Genomic DNA, 19,501 nt, shown 5'->3' with positions numbered 1-19,501 from the left:
TTGACGTCATCCTCCGTTTTGCTGATGGACATATTCCACAAATTGTTCGACGGGGGTGTTGAGGGGCATTAACTTTGTTTGTTTGAAGAGGTGCCTTAATTATTTCAGCAATTGATTGGCGGAGTTTTCTTGGCAAGTTTGGGTAATTCATACGGTGCTGAAGCCATGGTGTGATGAGGTCATATTGGATTTACATTGCAAAGTTTCTCCATGAACGCGGTTTCGGGACCATTTTCACCATGGTACTAGTGTAAATAACATAGGAATTTACTAGCATGATATTTATCATGCTAAAAAAATACACATGATGGCCACCGCCTCGTCTTTCGGCTGCGTCTTGCGCCTCGTCATTTCATGGCACATTTGATCCAAAGTATCAACTGCACCTTTGGGTTGTATGTCTCAATGATTAGAGGTTTTTTTGAGTCCTTATCAATTGATGGCTTTTCATGACAAGTCGATAGAAGCAACACATTTTTGGAATTCTTGACTTTGTATGAAACCATTGTTTTCATTCCATCGAAAAAAAAACATACTGACAACTTGTTCTACCAACGAAACGCATAAAACATTTTTGGCAGACATGATGATTTGTGTTTCTCAACAATGTTCCTATATCTAAACGTCTTGTGTTTCCGAAACATTCCACAATGTTTATAAACACCCTTTGATCTTACCGCTTTCTACGGGAAACAAGAAACATGTGGAGAAACGCCGAATTTCTGTTCCGAAACATTGTTTATAAACATTGTTCCAAGTAGTTATTCTTCGATTTGAGGAACATTGTTCCGAAACACTGTTTATAAACATGTTTTGTTTCCAGTGTAAACGCGGCCTTACTGACCATGCACTAAGATCCACATTTGCGCAGTGGCACGCTTGTGGACGAAAAATAAATCTGAAAAATGAACTTAAAACTAAAATAAAAAATACTTTTAAGTTTATTGCATCATAAGAGTTTCTATAATAAAACGTTTTCAAGGATTAAAAACAATAGATTTGTTCCAGAAAAGGTCGGACATTATAGATGTATTGTTGTAACAGCTTCTAATAAATTGACAACAAAGTTCCAATAAATAGTTTATTAAGGTTTTGTAGATAATTTATACGCTGAATATTTGGCAAATTATAAAAAAAGCTTCGGGTCGTTTTTTTCAGGTTCGGTTCCTCACTCCTAAAAAGTAGTGATAACAGTGAAGTAGAGGTTAGGTTATGTTATAGTGGGCAGTGAAGTGATTGAAGTAACTTCTCAGGTCGCTTAATTGATGTAATTAATGTATAATTAGTAATATATCATTTAATTATAAAATTTATTGTATGAAAAGAAAACAAGTATAATAGAAATAATGTTCATTTTGTGACAGACTAAGCCCTATGCGTTCTAAACTTGTTAATTCTATTACATCAGTTATTGTTAATTTTTCAGTGCTATTAATCTTATAATTACACTGATACGCTGTGACTACATTCAAATTACTTATTTTTATAATGAAACTGATTAAGGTTAATACAAATTTGTAACAGTAATAATAAGTCTTTTTGAAGGGGTATTAAAATAAAAGTAGGTATACAAGCCTTTCTGTGCGTAGGGTAGGATAAGCGGCCCCCTGTATTTTATATCGAAATTGGCAAACAATATTACTTAATCACAACCATCAATATAATCAATCGATACTGATTAATTATTTTGAACAATTAACTTAAAAAACCTATATCAACAGCTGTAAACACTTTCAAATAATACACGTAAGATAATATTTCAATTTTACATATAAGTAACATTTATTATTAAAAATGGCAGTCAATTTTAGAAAACTACACAACATTGCTTTGAAAGATGATAAGACATGTTTTAGTGGCTTCAACATTTTGGACTACTGAGAAACCCATTATGTGAAATTTGTGGGAAAGAAACAACTGTAACTGTGAGAGGAGCAAATATGGCCGTCTTCAGTTTTCATAATTTTTGTTATAATAATTTGTTTGATCACTGTAAATATTAATTTCATATTTAAATTTAAAACATATGATTGTTACTGAGAACTATAGATACCTACTTTTATATTGATTGATAGTCTAGGATTTGAGATGCGAATATTACGTATCGATGATTACATTCTTCGAAATAAAAAAAACCAGGTCCGCTTATCGTACCCTACCCCTTTCTTTATCCACAAAATAAGCAGCAATTAAAAAAAAACTTCATACTTTTGAATTAAAAAATTAATCAATGTTTTTATAGTTCAAAGGAATGTTTGAACCTAATATTATGGGATTAAAATAAAACGATACTATGTTTTCATGGACATATTTTTATATGTTAGCCTTTATCATTTGTAGTCTGCAAGATTTGGTGTCAGCAGATAGTGTGTCCAGAATTACAGATAAGTAGGATTCGAACACCTCGAGAATGTCAATATTTGAATGAACTCAGAAATGAATTGGAGAACTGAAAGAAAAGAGATTTCTCTGACTATCATTTGTATACTAACAAATCTCCTACAAATGTTAAAACCCAGGCAAAAGATGATTAAGTTTCAAAGGCTAGTCTAAATTACATATTCATATTCTAAATGTCAATACTCTTTGAAGTAGCCTTAACTGAATAAACTTAAACTCTCCATCTTTGCTAGTGACTAATATAATTGTCCAGATTGAATCCTATTTAATACCTGATATACACGATGCTGAACTTGGCTTTAGTAATTTCATTGCTACCTCACTGAAGAATCATCTGACTAACTGAGCAGAATAGGCATTATTGTGGCTGTTATTCATAGTCTGAACTGTCAAAAGATTATTACAGACTGTCGTGTTATTGAATGTGTGTTTACACTAATTAAAGTTCATACTTGTTCCCTATTTCTCAGTGCAGTTTATTTTCCACCTGACAAACCCATAAGACAGTATATACTGAATTCAACTTTGTTTTTGAAGAGACCGCTAACCACACTGGATCTGTTATAATACTTGGAGACTTTAACTTGCTAACCAGAGATTGAGTGCACTCTTTGAATACAAATCAGGACACTTATTTTCACTCTGTTATAGCCTAAATCTTCCAACCTCTTTCAACTTTCACAATTGAATGGATTAAACAGCGATCTTGGAATGTTATTGGATCTTGTTATCTCTTCTATAAATGATCTGTTAAGCGGTCTTTGGATCCAACAAGTCCCACCGTCATGCTTAAATGGATATAGAAATGTTATGCTCTAGTTTCAGTGAATCAAGGAATGCTGCAGTGTACAAACCCAACTGCAACAAAGAAGCTATATTTTGAAACCTGGAGCTCTAGCAGTATCCTATATTAAACAATTATCTGGTGGAAATTGACAAAGAATTTGCATCTTTTCGTGTCAACCTCAAAATTTTTTTTATCCTTCTGGTAAGCGCATATTTCATGTCTCAGCTCAAACACTCTAGAAAGGGGGTTACCAAGAGACAACCAACAAGAATACTGTAGAATAAAACATGAGCTGTCAGATCTCAGTTAATAAAGTTGATTGCACCAATAACAATTTTAAGAATATTATGCAGTTCCTTAAGGAGATGTTCGGCGGCTAATGCTTCTCTATGGATCATGTAATGGGTCCAAAATCGCAATGGTTGCTTTTGCTGAAACAGACCTTGAAGCCCCCTTTACGACCCACCATTGAACTTCCACTATCAGTAGTCTACGAGTTACAACACATTTTGGAGAGTCAATGTCATGCTTATTGGCTTATCTAGGAGGAGTGATGTGTTCAACACGTTCCAAGAAATAGTGCCTTCGATTCTCTTACCATAACGCTATTCATGTGATGACAAGAAGCTCTTTTGTTTACACTTAATTGTAATATAAAAATAATTTTAAGTAATTTGTGGAGCTGTAGGTATATTAATGATAAGTAAATAAATCCATATGACATTATAATTCTAGTCAAATATAAAGACGATAATAAATGTCTATTTTGAATTTTTTTACACAAAATGATATTTTCTTAAACACTGTTGCTCAACTTCTGCGCCACTGACAGGGTTACGAGGTGCTCCATGGCGCTGCGGCGCATGCTTTGGGAAGCACTGCTATAACACATAAATTAATTTAGTCAAAAAGTGTTTAAATTATGTAATGAAATATGAAATGAAATGAAATATTTCTTTATTTGAGGTGAAATTAGGGCCTCATGGCCCTTTCTTACATTTAACCTCATATACAAACTAGAACAAAATATTTTTATTTTTAAATAATAATAAAACTAAATATTTTATAGTAAACATTTTCAATAAGAACAAAAAGTACAACTTTATTTAAGAATACAAAAAAAAAAAAATGTATAACGATAAAAAAGTTTAAATTTTGTAATGATTAATAAAAAGCTAACAGTTTGTAAATCAGACATTTTTCATATATAGAATAATGTAAAGTTTATATATGTACAATATTAGGCCTACCTACACAAGACTGATGATTATGTATTTCTTAACTGATGATTAGGTGAATCGAAATCTTGGTTAAGTTTTTCGTTATTACAATGGTTTTCTTTTAGGAACTTATGCATGTTCTTCCTGTAGTTGTGTTAGGATTCACTTTACAGTAGAACCCCTCATATCCGGCCTCGGTTTTACCGTACCTCGGTTTATCCGGCCACTTCCCGGAAGCCAATATCGAAATTTATTTACCACGGCTTGCGGATGCGCAGTTGCACGCACTAGTCTCCCACGACTCGTGCGTTATTTTGGTGTATCTATTTGTTTACATTTTCCTGTGTTGTCCTCAGTTGAGCTAGTAGGTTTAACCTGTAAACAGTTCATTGATTATTTCCAGTGCGGTTAGTACAGTACAATTGTTTTGTTTCGTCAAGTGTTGTGTACTGTAGGTTGGTTTATCCGGCCGAATCGTTATCCGGCCAGGGGCTCGGTCCCGTGGTGGCCGGATATGAGGGGTTCTACTGTAGTTAATATGTGTTTTATGTCCACTTTTGACATCAGGTTTGCGTGGGAAAACAAACGAGAGAGAAAGGCCAGAAGGACGTAGAAATATATCTTCACTTTGTTTTTTTGATAGGATACTTGTCAGCCAACAGCACCGATCATATTTACATGTAACATTACATGAATTTTTTTTCATTGCCAATGTTTTACCTCCTTCCACAATTTCTTGCATGCAAGAGTCATCACACGAGGAAAACATGTTACACTTGGATTCAATCAAATTGTGAGGAATTGAAGTATAAAACCTTTAATGGGTTAAACCTTTTTCTTACAGACGATATTTAAAAAGTGATTTTTCTTTTAAATAATCCGTTTTTTTTTCAAATATTTAAATTTAATTTTCAGTATGTTTTCTTCACTCCAATGAAACCGTTATAAAGGGGTCATTATCTCTCCATCATATGGTCTTTGCAAGCTTGCTTTTGCTGCAGGCCATTTGACGGTCCCTGTGAGGTCATCACAAGTCCTTGCCATCAGCATTTTCAAAATAATGCCACTCTGTTTCAATTACAAATGTTGATAAAGTTTTTTTCAATTCTTATACTGTGGTGCTTCGTAACCGTCTGAGGCTAATAAAAGGCTAAATTTTTTTCAAACTGGATAGAACATAATTTTTCAGAAAAGATAAATAGAGTGCTACTGAGTCATGAATTAAGCATGCAAATATAATTACAAAGCTAGTGTATTTAACTTCCTTACATGTGTCCTATAAAAAGACAATAAAAATGTTTGTTCATATTAAAGTTTCTCTTGCATAGATGTAGCTAATGTAATAATAACCATTTAAAATGGTGAGGTAATTGGGATTTGATCACTTTATGGATTGACCCGTACAAAAATGTAGTGAAACAATGTAACTTCACAGCCCTAAAAATATATTCTTTACCTTTTTTCATATATCAAGGTTAAAAAATTGTTGTCAAATCTTGATAACTAGATTGGCAAGTTGGAGTAAAAACTGCATGCTATAACAAATCCGTATCGATAACGAATAGCTGACCATTTATAATGTTGCTAGATCGATGACATTCCAACCAAAGTGAAAACCAGTGCTATCTTAGGAGCGGCGATATCTTGGTGGAAAGCTTTTAGTTAAATGATGAAGGTCCAGGCATCTCTATTTTTGTAACATCTTAATGGCCCCAAAATTTAGAAAAGAGACACAATCACAGGTTTAATGAAAAAAATATTTTATTTAGGTACTATCTTAGATCAGACAATGTTCTCACAATTTATTTGTTTGTTTTAGGCCCAAAATGATGACTACACAGTTTTCTCGGTTTATCCACTTGACTACAACCAGGGTTATGATGGGGGCAAGTAAGTCCAACCTGGCCAAATTACGAAAGAAAACAGGGTACCCCTTTGGAAATTGCAAAAAAGCATTGGAAGTCAATAACAATGATTTAGAAAAGGTAAGATTTTGATATTTTGTACAAGTGCTATATTACAAAACATTGAACAATGGAATGATACTGATAGTCTTTGATCTTCCTATGCTACAGGCAGAGAAATGGCTGGAGGATCAAGCAAAGGCTCTCGGTTGGTCCAAGGCCATGAAAATGGAGAGTCGCAACACACCGCAGGGCCTTGTGGGCATTGCGTGGGACAAGCAGTACGCCGCAATGGTAGAAGTCAACTGTGAGACAGATTTCGTCAGTAAGAATGATAGGTTCCAAAAACTTGTCGACATCGTTGCCAGAACTTGTCTGCACCATTCCAAAACGGACAATCCATCACCTAAATCCATTTCTAAGGTAGAGTTAAACTAATAAAATATGTAAGGGTTTCTTTGTGGCCAATTTTCAGTTAAACAATGTTCATAACTTTGACAATAGGTGTAGGACCTAGGCCTCTAGGTGTCAAAAGTACGATAAGGATTGGTTCCTTCAGCATTACAATTGACAGTTAGTGGCCACATGTCTTCCGATTGGTTATGTAATGTAAACAGTTGCTTGTATTATTGGCTTACATACTGTAAAGAAAGGTTTACCTGTTTCCAGACCCATTTGTAGGTTATTTAAAATACCTACATATTTACCACTCAATGTAATTAACAAATGTTGATAAATACCCTATTATTTTGAATTTAAACTAAAATCTTGTCTCAGAAAAAGTTGAATCTTGGGAAATGTATGGAAACTAATTTTTCAGAAATTTTTCGCAACACAAGAAAGTCATTAGAATTAACCGAAATTAGAGTTGGAACTTAGGTTAAAAGCTTAAGATTAGAATTAAATAAGTCTAATCGCTCAATCTAAAAATTCAGGACCAATGCTTGAGTAATAAATGATGCATTTAGATTATTTATAGGAAAATTCATACATTTCATATACTTTGTAACTAAAAAAAAAACTGGAAAATCTTTCTATTCTAACTTTGAAAGTAGGAAGCACCCTTTCCTCCAACATCTTAATTGCAGTAATAAAACTTATGAGTTTGTTAAAGTATTTTAAGTGTTTTTTATTATAAAAAACAGCCAACTTAGTAACCTAGTTGGCTGAGCAAATCTATCACTCGGAGATTTGAAGAACATAATTTCTATCTGTCTGTTCCCATGATATTGTAAGTACAAATTGACTTACAGACTTAAAATTGGGCATGAAATTTTATTTCTATAAATGCAACATTGAGTTCAATGACAGTGCATGCCACTTCAAGGGATTTGACTAAGCATAAAGCAAACATGTTTACATTGGTCTTAGGCATAACTGTGAAGGCAACAAGAAAATTGTAGAATATATCAATTTGTAAACAAACTGAGTACAGTCATTTATTATAACATGTGACATAGTAAAACATTTAATGAGGTTATTTTGTTGGATTGATCGGGAAGATTTTCGTTAGATTTTGTGTCCTTTGGTTCTCAGTTGTGTTGGTTTATTTGTTATTATTTCATGTTAAAAGTTATTTTGTCTTTATGTCATACAATATGTTTTAGTACACCTACAATAATGACAAGACTAACATTTGTGTAACAGGTCAAATTACGACATTTGAATATTCACGGGGAATTGGCAGACTGTGACGTCAATGAATCGGCAGACTGTGACATCAGTGAATCACATGTTGTCGGAATTGAGATTTATTTAATAACGAAGACATTTATTGAACTTTATACGGGAAAAGATTGGATTAATTAAAATGAAGTAAACATAACCAAAATTCGTGTTTTACAAAAACATTAAATAGAATTACGCAGAAGAGCCAATTGTGGTATGAATGACTTGTAAATTTATGACGTCATAAAGCACATGTTGCTAAAAATTTAAATAAAAAGCTTTGAAAAATTAATAAAAAGAAAATAGAAATACTTAAATTGATTAATTATAGTAAACGTGATAAATTTCGACAATTATAAGAAAGAATTAAATTAAATTTAATTCGTGAAGACGCTGATTTGAACGAGAGAAGTGATGAGTGTTGTTTTGAATCAGTATCCGTCGTATTATACGGAGATTCGTTCTTCTACCATCAGACTCGAAGCAAGGAGGTTGTGTTAGTTCTCCTGGGAAAGTAATGATCTGTTGTATAGTATATTGAAATTTAATCAAGGATGGGATATTGTTTAGACTTTTAAAATTATCAAAGCACTGCAAGGTGAGTGAGTTTATAATATTGTTGAGAGTGTGACATTTAATAAACTAATCTCGTGGTCACTTGCTTTGACTTTCTTTAAATATCCCTTTTACAAAAAGTGTGGAGTGATGTTAAATTTTGTAATTATTACTTAATATATTTTGGAACCCTGACATACACACAGACTTGTCTCTGGTGATAACACCAGAGACATTCAAATCTAATAATTTTTGAGTAATACGAGGAAATACAGCTAGCATTGGGCAAGATGGCGACCGATACTATGATGAACAACATGGTATAACAACGTGCCACTGGTGACAAGGCGCGTACAACTACATGGTGAGTGAATAATTCTAAAGAACTGACTTTCAGCAAATTATCGTAACCAACGTGGGAGTGACACATAGCAAATTGGCGTTATAACCTGCGACTCTCATCAAATTTACACTCGCATCAAATTTGACCTACATCAATAGGCGCAGCAATGAGGGGTCCTCATCAAAATTGACATCTCATCAAATTTGGCTTACATCAATTTGTATAAAACTATAAACACAAGGTATAGAATAAAATATGTCATATCCTAAGACATTGGAGGCTTTAATTAACACAAGCTGTCAGAAAATGTATAAATAATAAGTTTTACTAGACCAAAATTGAAATGGTGTTTTTTCGTATTTAACAAGAGTTCAATATGTTTGTTTGAGCATCAGGAAAGCCTATAACTCAGGGTAATATCTTAAAAACTAATTGAGCTATACACTTTTGTATAAAATGTTGTATAGGCTTATTTTGGTTAGCTTTTGTTAACAGTCCTGGGGTGTGTCTGTTTTCCACTTGATAATGCATGAAGAAATTGATCTATTAATTGGCGTACCTTGCATGAAACTAAGTTCTAGTTTAATGGTATTTTGCTATGTGCAGGTACCCCCTATACAATACACATATTAAAACAATAACATGTTTTTTTGAACACATCTTAATTTAAGATAAAATAATAAATAAGTATTTTGAAAAAAACAAGAAGGAAGACAAAAAATAATAAATACCCAAAAATACCAAGTTTTACTTTTTTTATTTTGAAGAATAAATATTGTAGCTAATTTCAATTTAAGGCATCACATGATTTTGTTTTAACCCTTGTTTGCTCAAAATAAAGAATGTCGCATAAAACTCAAAAACTTAAACCACTGTTACTTTTGGTATTTGAATGACATTGCGTAAATATGCAATTTACATCTACCTTCCCATATTTACTGGGTGCACATCACTAGACCCTTATGCACCTAAATTGTAGTTTGAAGTATAGAAAATCGTTCATTGAAATCAGCTACTCACATATCAAATACTCACATGCTACTTTGAAGTTAATGTAATTTAATTAAGCTTCAGAGTTTCACAGGTTATCTATCAACCTGGAATATTTGGAAAAGACAGGCAATTTTGCACTGATCAAGAAGGTAGTTTAAAATGTATTAAACATGTTTTGTAAAAAAATATAGTTGTTATGGTCCATACTTAAAAGGTTAAAGAATAAATGTTCTTATCTTTTACACTTTTTATGTATGTTATGTATTATATTTTACAAGGAATTCCTTAAGTTTTTTTTTTTTGAAAATGGGTAAAGAGCTAAATATTTTTTTTTATTTTTTAAATGATAAACACTAAATTTTCCAAAGAGGGGATTAAGGAGAGAGAACTGTTCTTCAAAAGCTCAAAAAAATATAAATATACATATGAAAGCAATCCAATTTCTTTGAAATACTCAGTAAAATATTTTACTCAGAATTAAGCCCTTCTAATTTATTTAAATTTTGGTTTATTCAATACCTCCCATTGTGTTACGATCAGATTAAGCCCCCTCTCTCAAAACCAAATCATAATTATACCACTATACATTTATAGTAACTTGATGTTGTACATTTTTTTTTTAAATTGTACAAGCGTGTAGTCTCTTTTTCTTAATGTGTATGAGGGTGTATTAATTGTCAATTCAAAATTACATAACACTACCTTAAATGTGGATGATTAAGTTATTTATTTACTAATACAAGAAAATCCACAATTAACATAAAAAGTTATAATTGAAACATAGTTATAAACATAAAATTGAAGTTTGTACTGTATACAAAGTATTGTTTTAACCCCATGTTTGTGTGCCTAAGCATTTCAAAGCAGACTTTTGTTAGAAATCCACAGACCAGATCCCTAAATTCTTAAATACCTGTGAATTCTTAAATTACATGTGATTCCTTACTTTGAAGATCATATCAATTTTAATTTTAATGGAAAGAAAACTTAATTTGAACAACATGTCTTTTTTCCGTGCATAAAATTGTATTGTTAAAGATTATTTTAATATATTGTGTTTCATTATTTAGTTATTTTAGAATGATCAACTTTTAGGCTTTGTTTCTTATTTTATGTTTCAAACTGTTCGAAACTACGACATTTTTTACGTTTAAAATATAATTTTTATTCCTGTTTTATTTGAGGCAGTAATCAACAGATTATATGACCTCTAATTTTAAAGCTATTAAAAGGACAAGATAATTGATTGGTACAATGAGTAACAATTAGTTCAACTCTGGCTCGTTTTGTACAACATATGTTTACAGCCAACACAGATGTGATTCTTTTAATTCATTCATGTGTTCTTACGTTGAATGGGGATTCCTGTTTTTGTAACAGGTGATGTTGGAGGGTGAGGAGATGGGAAAGCTTTTAGCTGCTGATCAGCAGAGTCTGTCTGATCACGTGGTGAAGAACATCGCTATGGTGGGGGAGCGGCTTGTGTTACGGCGGGCGGCGTTGGTCAGTGCCCAGCCATCACTACAACTGTCTGCGCTCACACATCCGGTCACTGGTGCCAGCGCAAATAACACCAGTTTCCTGGGCAAGTACGGTGCAGTACTTATCTACTCTTCGGCGAGTCGTGACGATAGGACAGCTTCATTGGCCAAACAGCTGTGCCAGCACGTTATTGGTAAGTTAAACCCATTACTCTATTGTAAGATTCATAATTGTTCAATGAGTTAAATGCATGAGAATTAGACCTTCAGTTTTATACCCTTGAATTTTTTAAGTCTCTATGCTTCTTTTGTGATAGATCAAATGTGAACGTGTATCCATAAAGAGCCAAGTAGGTTCCGTCTTCTCCATGCTCAGACACTCCCTGGCACAGTCACTCTTGGCCAGGCGTGCATTAGCTAACCCTGTCACTCTACTGCCTAGACAAATCCTATTTCTGTTTTTTTTTTGTTGCACAATATCTCAAAAAGAAATTGACCTGTAGACTTGAACATTTGCATGAAGCATCATTTCTTTATAAGCAACACTGAGTGAAATGATGGTACATGTCACTCCAAGGCAGCTGAGCATTAGTGAATATTTTTACATTGATGTAATGGGTAACCATGGTGACAATAATAAAATAGCAGAATAAATAAATTTCTAACAAACAGATTGCAATGAAATGAGTTCACTTAACCCTTTTCAGGGCCAGAATCAAATATGAGATGTTGCAAAAATTTTTTCACATCTCAAATCCCCTTGTGACTAGTCAAAAATGCCAGGCTAAAATTGACGATTTTGCAGTCTCTTAGATTAAAATTTATAATTTTTCATAAAAATTAGAGAATGACCTAAAAGTTGCACCAATTTACTCGTATAGATATATACTATCAACAAAAACTATATAGATGTAGTTTTAAGTAATTTAAAATTAAAAAAATAACGTTTTAATAGATTACATAAACATTTTTTATTTATTTATTTTTTTGCAAATAACTAAAAAAGGAAAAATAATTTTACCGTGGTAAGCTATTTTATTATATTGTACATTTAGGAAGGAACAACGATACAAAATTTTGTGTTATGTCTCTCATAAATAAATTTTTTATGACACATTTTGTATAAATACGCATAATTGTACTTCGCAACATTTTATAAGTGTTAAAGCAACTGACTCTTACATTGCAAGAAACTTAAAATAAATATTCACATTGTGGATGTACCAGTAAACAGATGATTGTAGGATCCATAAACAGTTTTAATACAGTTAAAAAACACTATTTACCAAGAAATATTTACACAATTTTATTTGAAATTTATTTACACTTTTTCTATTTGCAAATGTGCTATTTACAATTTCACTCCCGTGAGATCGCAAATTGTCAGTCATTGTAACTACTACACACAATAGCTAAGCACGTAACAACTAACACTACTAATATTTAGAACCACAAAATAAAATAATGAAGAAGAATCCAGCATGCAATAATACTATTACACTAAAGCATAAAGAATTAACAATAAAAGATCGAGTCAGCTGATAATATCACGTGACAATTACGAAATAAAAATTCATAGACCTCCAAAATAAAAATGATATTCATATTAATTGTCTATAAATATACCAGGGAATAAAAAAACAAAAAACTTTAATCATTTGACGTCGTATTTATTTAAGAAAACTACAATTATCAAGGAGACTATATATTGCCGCCCGGCGCTTTTTGCATATGTCACCGACAGCAATATTTTGCCTCCTGGCACTTTTCAGACCCGATCTATGGCGGCAATATATTGCCGCCTGGCCCGGAAAGGGTTAATGAACAAAAAATGTGAATGTATCACGTCGCAAGAAACATTTCATCTGTAGACTTTAAATTGTTCATGAATCTTTATTTAAACATAGACAATAATGAGCTCTATGATGGTGAATGTCCATCCATGGAATTTGGTTGAGTGTCATTGAAGTCAATCAAAGATAATCATTCAGTAATAATTTCAATTTTTTCTACTGGTGGGATGTTAAAATTTTTCTGTATGATTGTCTGTCAGTCTATCTCTCTGTGGAGATGTCCTGTGGGACATCTCGAGAATGAAATGAGCTATAAATTTGAAATTTTGTAAACAACCCCAGTGAAGCCTGTTACGCGACACATGGTGAGGCTTACTCCTACGTTTTTATCCAGTACACTAATTAGAGTTACCCCCTTTTCCGTTGTTTAAACAAATTGGGTGCACATATCCTAGAACTGAACACTATGCTCTCTCGATTGTCACTCCATCTGCCCAGCACACAAAGGTATCCATTTTTCTTCAAGACCTTAATTTTACAATAGTTAGTGATGCCTCATTTGCTGTAATTCGCGTTTTAACCCTCTATTTTATAAATGACAAGGCCAGTGGCACTTCAGTAGCCTCCCACCAGAGCAACTTAAATTGGTCCATAATGGATACTTGGCTTTGTTGTTTTTTTTTTTTTTCTGTAGCACCTGCTACATAGGAACTTATAATATGTATGTAAGTTATCTGATTAAGTAATTTAAATTTATGAATCCAATAGCGCAGTAATAAATGTAAACGTTGTTCTTAAACAAATTTTCATTTACTATAAAACACAATTTTAGTTAAAACTTTCTTGAATTAAAAGAAAAATTTGAGCTTCAACAGTTTGTAAATGGACTGTACGAATATTAATCACTTCTGTCTCCACTTACCAATCTAACACATCTTTTTCACTTGCACCTTATGGAGTCATGGGGAAATAAGAGATGCTGCTGATCTTCCAAAATTAACTTTGGTTGCAGTAATAAATATTTATTTCCTTCCTCGCTGTTCATTTGAATCACTTAACCCTTAGCGCGCCACAAATAAATAACCAAAACTACTCCTAAGAGCCATACACCTTAAAAATAAAAAAATTCCCACATATCAAAACCAATTTTTTTTATAATTCTTATAACATAGGAGGTAAGAAATACATCAAAATATTTTTTTTCACTCTTTATTGTTAATTTACAGCAAAAAAATGGTAAAATCATAATTTCACTGAAAAAATTTAATTTTTACATTCTATGTGTTCATATATAATATTAACAATAGTTGAACACAATTATTGTAATATTATACAAAAACCAAGCATATAGTAATTTTTATTTAGAGAAAATATAAAGAATATAGTAAAAATGTATGTATATACAAATTAAATAAAAGCAATAAAACTACAAAAAATTTCAATTTTCCAAGTATAAAATAAAGAACACACTACATTTTACAATATTATAACATGTGAAAACTTAAAAATGATACTTATTGAAAATGAGCTACATATATGTGATCCTTAGGTGTAGGTTTGTTGTGTGTGGTACAGCTCAAAATACACGTCAGAATGCAAGGCAGGCTTCGATGCGCACATCTTGCGCACAATAAAGCCCTACATCACGATAATAATACATAAACTACACTGTACATTGAGTAAAAATATTGATTAACATCAAAATTGAAAAGATAAATACGTGGATCGAATATGGAAGGGCGAATAAACATCTACCTCACGGAAGGCTACAGGCAGACTGAGCGCGCTTAAGTAGACGTCGTTGGCTCTGCGGGAGATTATGATCATCCGGCCGCCCGCCATTTTGTCGCTCGCACAAGAGCCGTGACCTTAAAAATAGACACAAACGGTTGTCCCTTGTTTAAATAAACCTTGTTTAACAGTTTTTACTAATTTTGTAACCCAGAAATGCTTTTAAATAATATATATAAAAAAAATTGATTTTGCGTCAGTGGACGTCGTTGGCTTTTAGCGCTAGTTTAGGCATGACGTCTAGTAACGTCATTGGCTCGGAAAGGGTTAACTTGTTCTCACCCCAACATTATCAAGATACTAATGGTGGAATTCCTTAATAAAGGAACAGTTCTTCTCACCTCAGAGTTGTATGCATTTTTGTTTTGTAGGTACAGTTCTTCTTAAGGTAACATCCGAATCACCACAGATGACGTGAGAAGTAGGCTGCTTGATCCTTCAGCTGTAACCCGTTTAGAGCAGCTATTCTAATTGTTGCTCGACTTGGTTACTGTAGGATAATTGCTGTATAACCAGACAAGGCGTTTGAGTGCTTGAAAACAGAGATAGAGAATGCCATGGAATTGTCTTGCTCCATACAATGCATGTTCATGTTTTGCTACTGATTAGCAAGTTTAAATCAGGACATATATAGTTAGGAACTGAGTTGTATAACATACATCCCCAAACTGGTCCCTTTCAACCATCACCTGTTTATTCACATGGTCCCTCTATAGTCAGTCCTATAAAAATAACAACGTCAATTTCATTTGTGGACAATTTTTATAAAATGTTTTAAAAACTTGTTGTTTGATGTAACAAATGATTTTTTAATTTAGTAACCAGTGAAACTATTTAAACAAATTATATAATAAAAGACACAAAAAGTTTCATAAATAACACAGTTACCATTGTTTTTGTAAACACGACAAAAACATAGGATTGAAACTAATATGATTTCCCAGAGGTCTAAAAAGTAGAATTTCATACAAGAAAATTGAGCACCTATGCATCTAACTAGCTGTACAAATCTTGCTCCTGTGATTTTTATGTCCTGTTTCATTTTCACTAATCCACATACCTCTTTTATTGAAATTCCAGTTTAGTTAATTTGTTGGTTATTTAAAATCAATCACTGTAAATTTCAGTAATAATTCGTTTCTGTAAACAGGTATGAACCCAACCAAGATAGAACCATCGCCCGATGATCCGGCTCCAGCCCCAGTGAAGCCAGTGGAGAGGGAGAGAGCAGTGGGGACTGGAGATGGAGAAGAGGAAGAAGGAGAAACAGTGGAGCCGGGTGGTGGAGAGGAGGAGACAGTCATGATGCGGCAGACATTCCTGCTGGATGCAGACCGGACTGTGGCAGACGTAGTTGCTGAGGGCAACATCAAGGTTGAAGATTTTGTGAGGTTTGAATGCGGAGAAGGTCTCAACCCTGAGTCTGAAGAGGTTGCTGCCAAAGTGGCCCAAGCTGGAGGATAGATTAGGAGATAACATATAGCCTTAAGTAAACAGGATCATTGTTTTGTTCATTAAATATACAATGTTACAAAATAGTGAACAGTCTTTATATCCTTTTTACTTACAAAACTCCATAAAAATGTTTGGTCTACAACACCATATAGATTTTAAAATGTGACATATTCAAACAGTAAGTAAAAAATATAACAGTAATAGATTGGAAAATCAGTTTTAAATGTCTGTGACATTTGATTTCAGCGCACTCTTGCGTTGTAATAACCTCCTTCTCCCACCAGAACTTTTATTATTTAAACAGTGCAACAAAATCTAACTCAATGAACAGAAATGTGAATGTAACTTGTATTATAGATTTCATCTGTTGAATTTTATATGGAACTTAACACGTTCACGACACCGTTTACATCATCAGGTACACACGATCTTTCACAACTGCCATTGTGTACTCGGTCGGGTACACAACCGGGCTTTTGTAAAGCGCATTGTGTGCCCGATTGGACACACATTGCTATGTAATTCCTTATTGCAATTTTTGTTTGCATCTCTTAGTGGTTTGTTAAATTTGATCCCACACTTAAATAAATACCTCAGACTATCGTTTTTTCCCTTCAGGTGCACTATTGCTTAATGTGACCCCTTTTGGGTACACAGAGAAAAATTGAAAAAACACATTAAAATAAATTTTGTTGTACAAAATTGTGAAGCTTACATACTCTTTTTGTTATATGTAGACGTTTAATGTAACATAAACAATGACAGTTTGTCTCTATTATTAATGAAAATTTTGACAGCAAATAAAAAAGTCAGGAAAAAAGCTATCGTCGTGAACGTGTTAATTTCTACATATACAATAATACATTCATGATGGTGTATGTGCAATTATGGATTAAGCTGAGCGTCTTTGAAATTTATCACTCAGTAGGCTGATACAATTTCCCTTTTGTCTACAGGGTATATGTAAAATTTTGTTTCTGTTTGATGTCTGCCTGTTTATCTGTCGGCAGCACATCTCGAAAATGTAATAAGCTATAGACTTGAAGTTTTGCATGTGACCTCAGCGAAGCGACATATAGTCAGAATTTACTAGACCCATATAGGCTACGATCAATATGATTTCTGTTCTGGTGTCTTGAAACTGGTTATCCTCTTGATATCTGCATCCATGATGTCAGTTGATTGGAGAATTCTCCTGACTTGGAATATTGTCATTAGCCATCCAGTGATTACTTGTCTTCATACTGCCATCTTTGGTTTTGTAAATAATATTTTACTTGAGGTTTGTAATTTTGTGACTATTTTCATGCCTTATACCTGCTGCATTTATGTGTGGACATCAGCTGCTTGGCAGTAAACGAACAGAAAATCTCTAATTTTTTATATTGTGTAGTTGTACATAAATATATCTATTTCTTAAATAAAAAAAATTATTAAAGTTCGTATTTATTATTTTATTTAACATAAATCTAATCTACATTTCCTGAAAAAAGCAATGTGCAACACTGTACAATTAAAGCAAATTTTGTACATGTGGTGATTAAAAATTATAAGCTTGCAGAGTGCTGAAAATGGGGAGACTATTGTAAACATTTAACATTGTACATACCTAGGGTTAACAATTTAATTTTTTTCATTGTAAAACATAAAACTTTCACTTATGCTATACCAACTATCCCAAAAGATGTATCCTTCTAATATATTTGTGCTGAACCTAATAACATACTGATGATACATTTTACCAGCGTCTTCTTATTGGAAATTCTAAATGCTTAATATATGATCAAACACTCCAATAAAATGAAAAAGTTTTTATTTTGTGAGGCCTTTCGTGCTCAAAGAACACATCGTCAGACCCACATAACTGAAATAAAAGTAAAGTAATAATACAAACAATTTAGACTTAAATAAAAACATATGTCTTGAAAAATACAAAGAGATCAGATTTTAAAGGCCAGGAAGTATGTCTACTGTATATGTAAAAATTTATATTTAACTAGATTAAAGGCAGTAACGGTGAATTTTGTAGAGGTCCAGGCTCATTATTTACTAGATAATTTTGGTTCTTCTGCATAAAAATAGTTTCGTAAGCATCAAGGAATTTGTTGTTTTTGATTTCTTTTAATAATTTGACTTGTGAAAAGCAGTGTCCAGTATGAAGTGCATGTTTCGCCATGGCCGATCTTTCCTCTTGTTGATACTTCAGACATGCTTTATGTTCCTTTACTCTCTTTTTTATTTTCCTTTTTGTTTGGCCAATATATTTTAAATTACAGTTGTCACAATTAATATAGAATATATTAATTGTGGTGTTGTAACTTGCTTTGAAAATGAAATGAAAAATGAAATGCTTTTATTATAAAGAGGCGGACTTAGGTGGCTTTGATTCTTTATGCAAATTAGTCATGAATTGTACAGATTATTATTTTAGTGACAAAATCTATTTCTTGTAGTTGGTTTACTTTTTTTTTATTACTCTTCATGTGTATATTTCTTTTACATTAGTACTAATGTTAGTCCAATTTAGTTTGACACTTTAAAGAAATGCTGAGCAACTTAAAATTTCTAAAAATATCAATTTTTAAAATACCGTATCAATTTTATTTATATTATGTGATAAATTAATGAAATTTGTGTGGCTGTTCATTTTTATCTTCACCTGTTAATGAAATGATCTGGTAAGAGCTACCTAATTCTTTACATGCCTTTCATAAGGACTAAGTCTATGATTATTCATTAAAATATGTTTTCAGGTGACTTATTTTTTTATAATGCATAATTTATTTACATGAAAAATACTTTACAGACTCATCATAATATATATTTTACATTGGACAAAAAGAAGAACAATTTTGAAATGTTTGAAAATAATTACAAACGTAAAAGGTCTGTAAAATAGGCAAAATAGTGTTGGGATTCTTGGTAGGTTGTTTCCAGGATTGGTGGTTTTTTTAAATGTCTGGACTTAAAAGGATTAATAATTTTACCCGGAAAGTTGGAAGATCTCAGGACATCATATATGTCAATCAGTTGAGTAAACTTTTTTGAAAATATTTTTATCTGTTTGCATTATTTCTGGATCCTATGCTTGGTTACAGAAAAATAAATTTG

The 19,501-nt window shown here is 32.5% G+C and overlaps 1 protein-coding gene across 2 annotated transcripts; it reads left to right on the top strand.

The window, feature by feature from the left end:
- Positions 1 to 1,127: 1,127 nt before the first annotated feature.
- LOC124364498 (elongation factor Ts, mitochondrial) lies at positions 1,128 to 16,478 on the top strand. Of its 2 annotated transcripts, none has more exons than XM_046820035.1 (5): positions 1,128 to 1,253; positions 6,227 to 6,392; positions 6,483 to 6,734; positions 11,251 to 11,545; positions 16,086 to 16,478. In XM_046820035.1, the coding sequence occupies exons 2-5, from the start codon at positions 6,234 to 6,236 to the stop codon at positions 16,397 to 16,399; spliced, it is 1,020 nt and encodes a 339-aa protein (XP_046675991.1). In that variant the 5' UTR covers positions 1,128 to 1,253; positions 6,227 to 6,233; the 3' UTR covers positions 16,400 to 16,478. The 2 variants fall into 2 exon arrangements, with proteins under 2 accessions (XP_046675991.1, XP_046675990.1); XM_046820034.1 differs by having other exon boundaries at positions 1,153 to 1,267.
- Positions 16,479 to 19,501: the final 3,023 nt, after the last annotated feature.

Source organism: Homalodisca vitripennis, chromosome 6 (assembly GCF_021130785.1).
Source record: "Homalodisca vitripennis isolate AUS2020 chromosome 6, UT_GWSS_2.1, whole genome shotgun sequence".
Classification (NCBI taxonomy): domain Eukaryota; kingdom Metazoa; phylum Arthropoda; class Insecta; order Hemiptera; family Cicadellidae; genus Homalodisca; species Homalodisca vitripennis.
The sequence above is the reverse complement of the archived record's forward strand: the minus strand, read 5'-3'. Positions and strand labels throughout refer to the sequence as shown.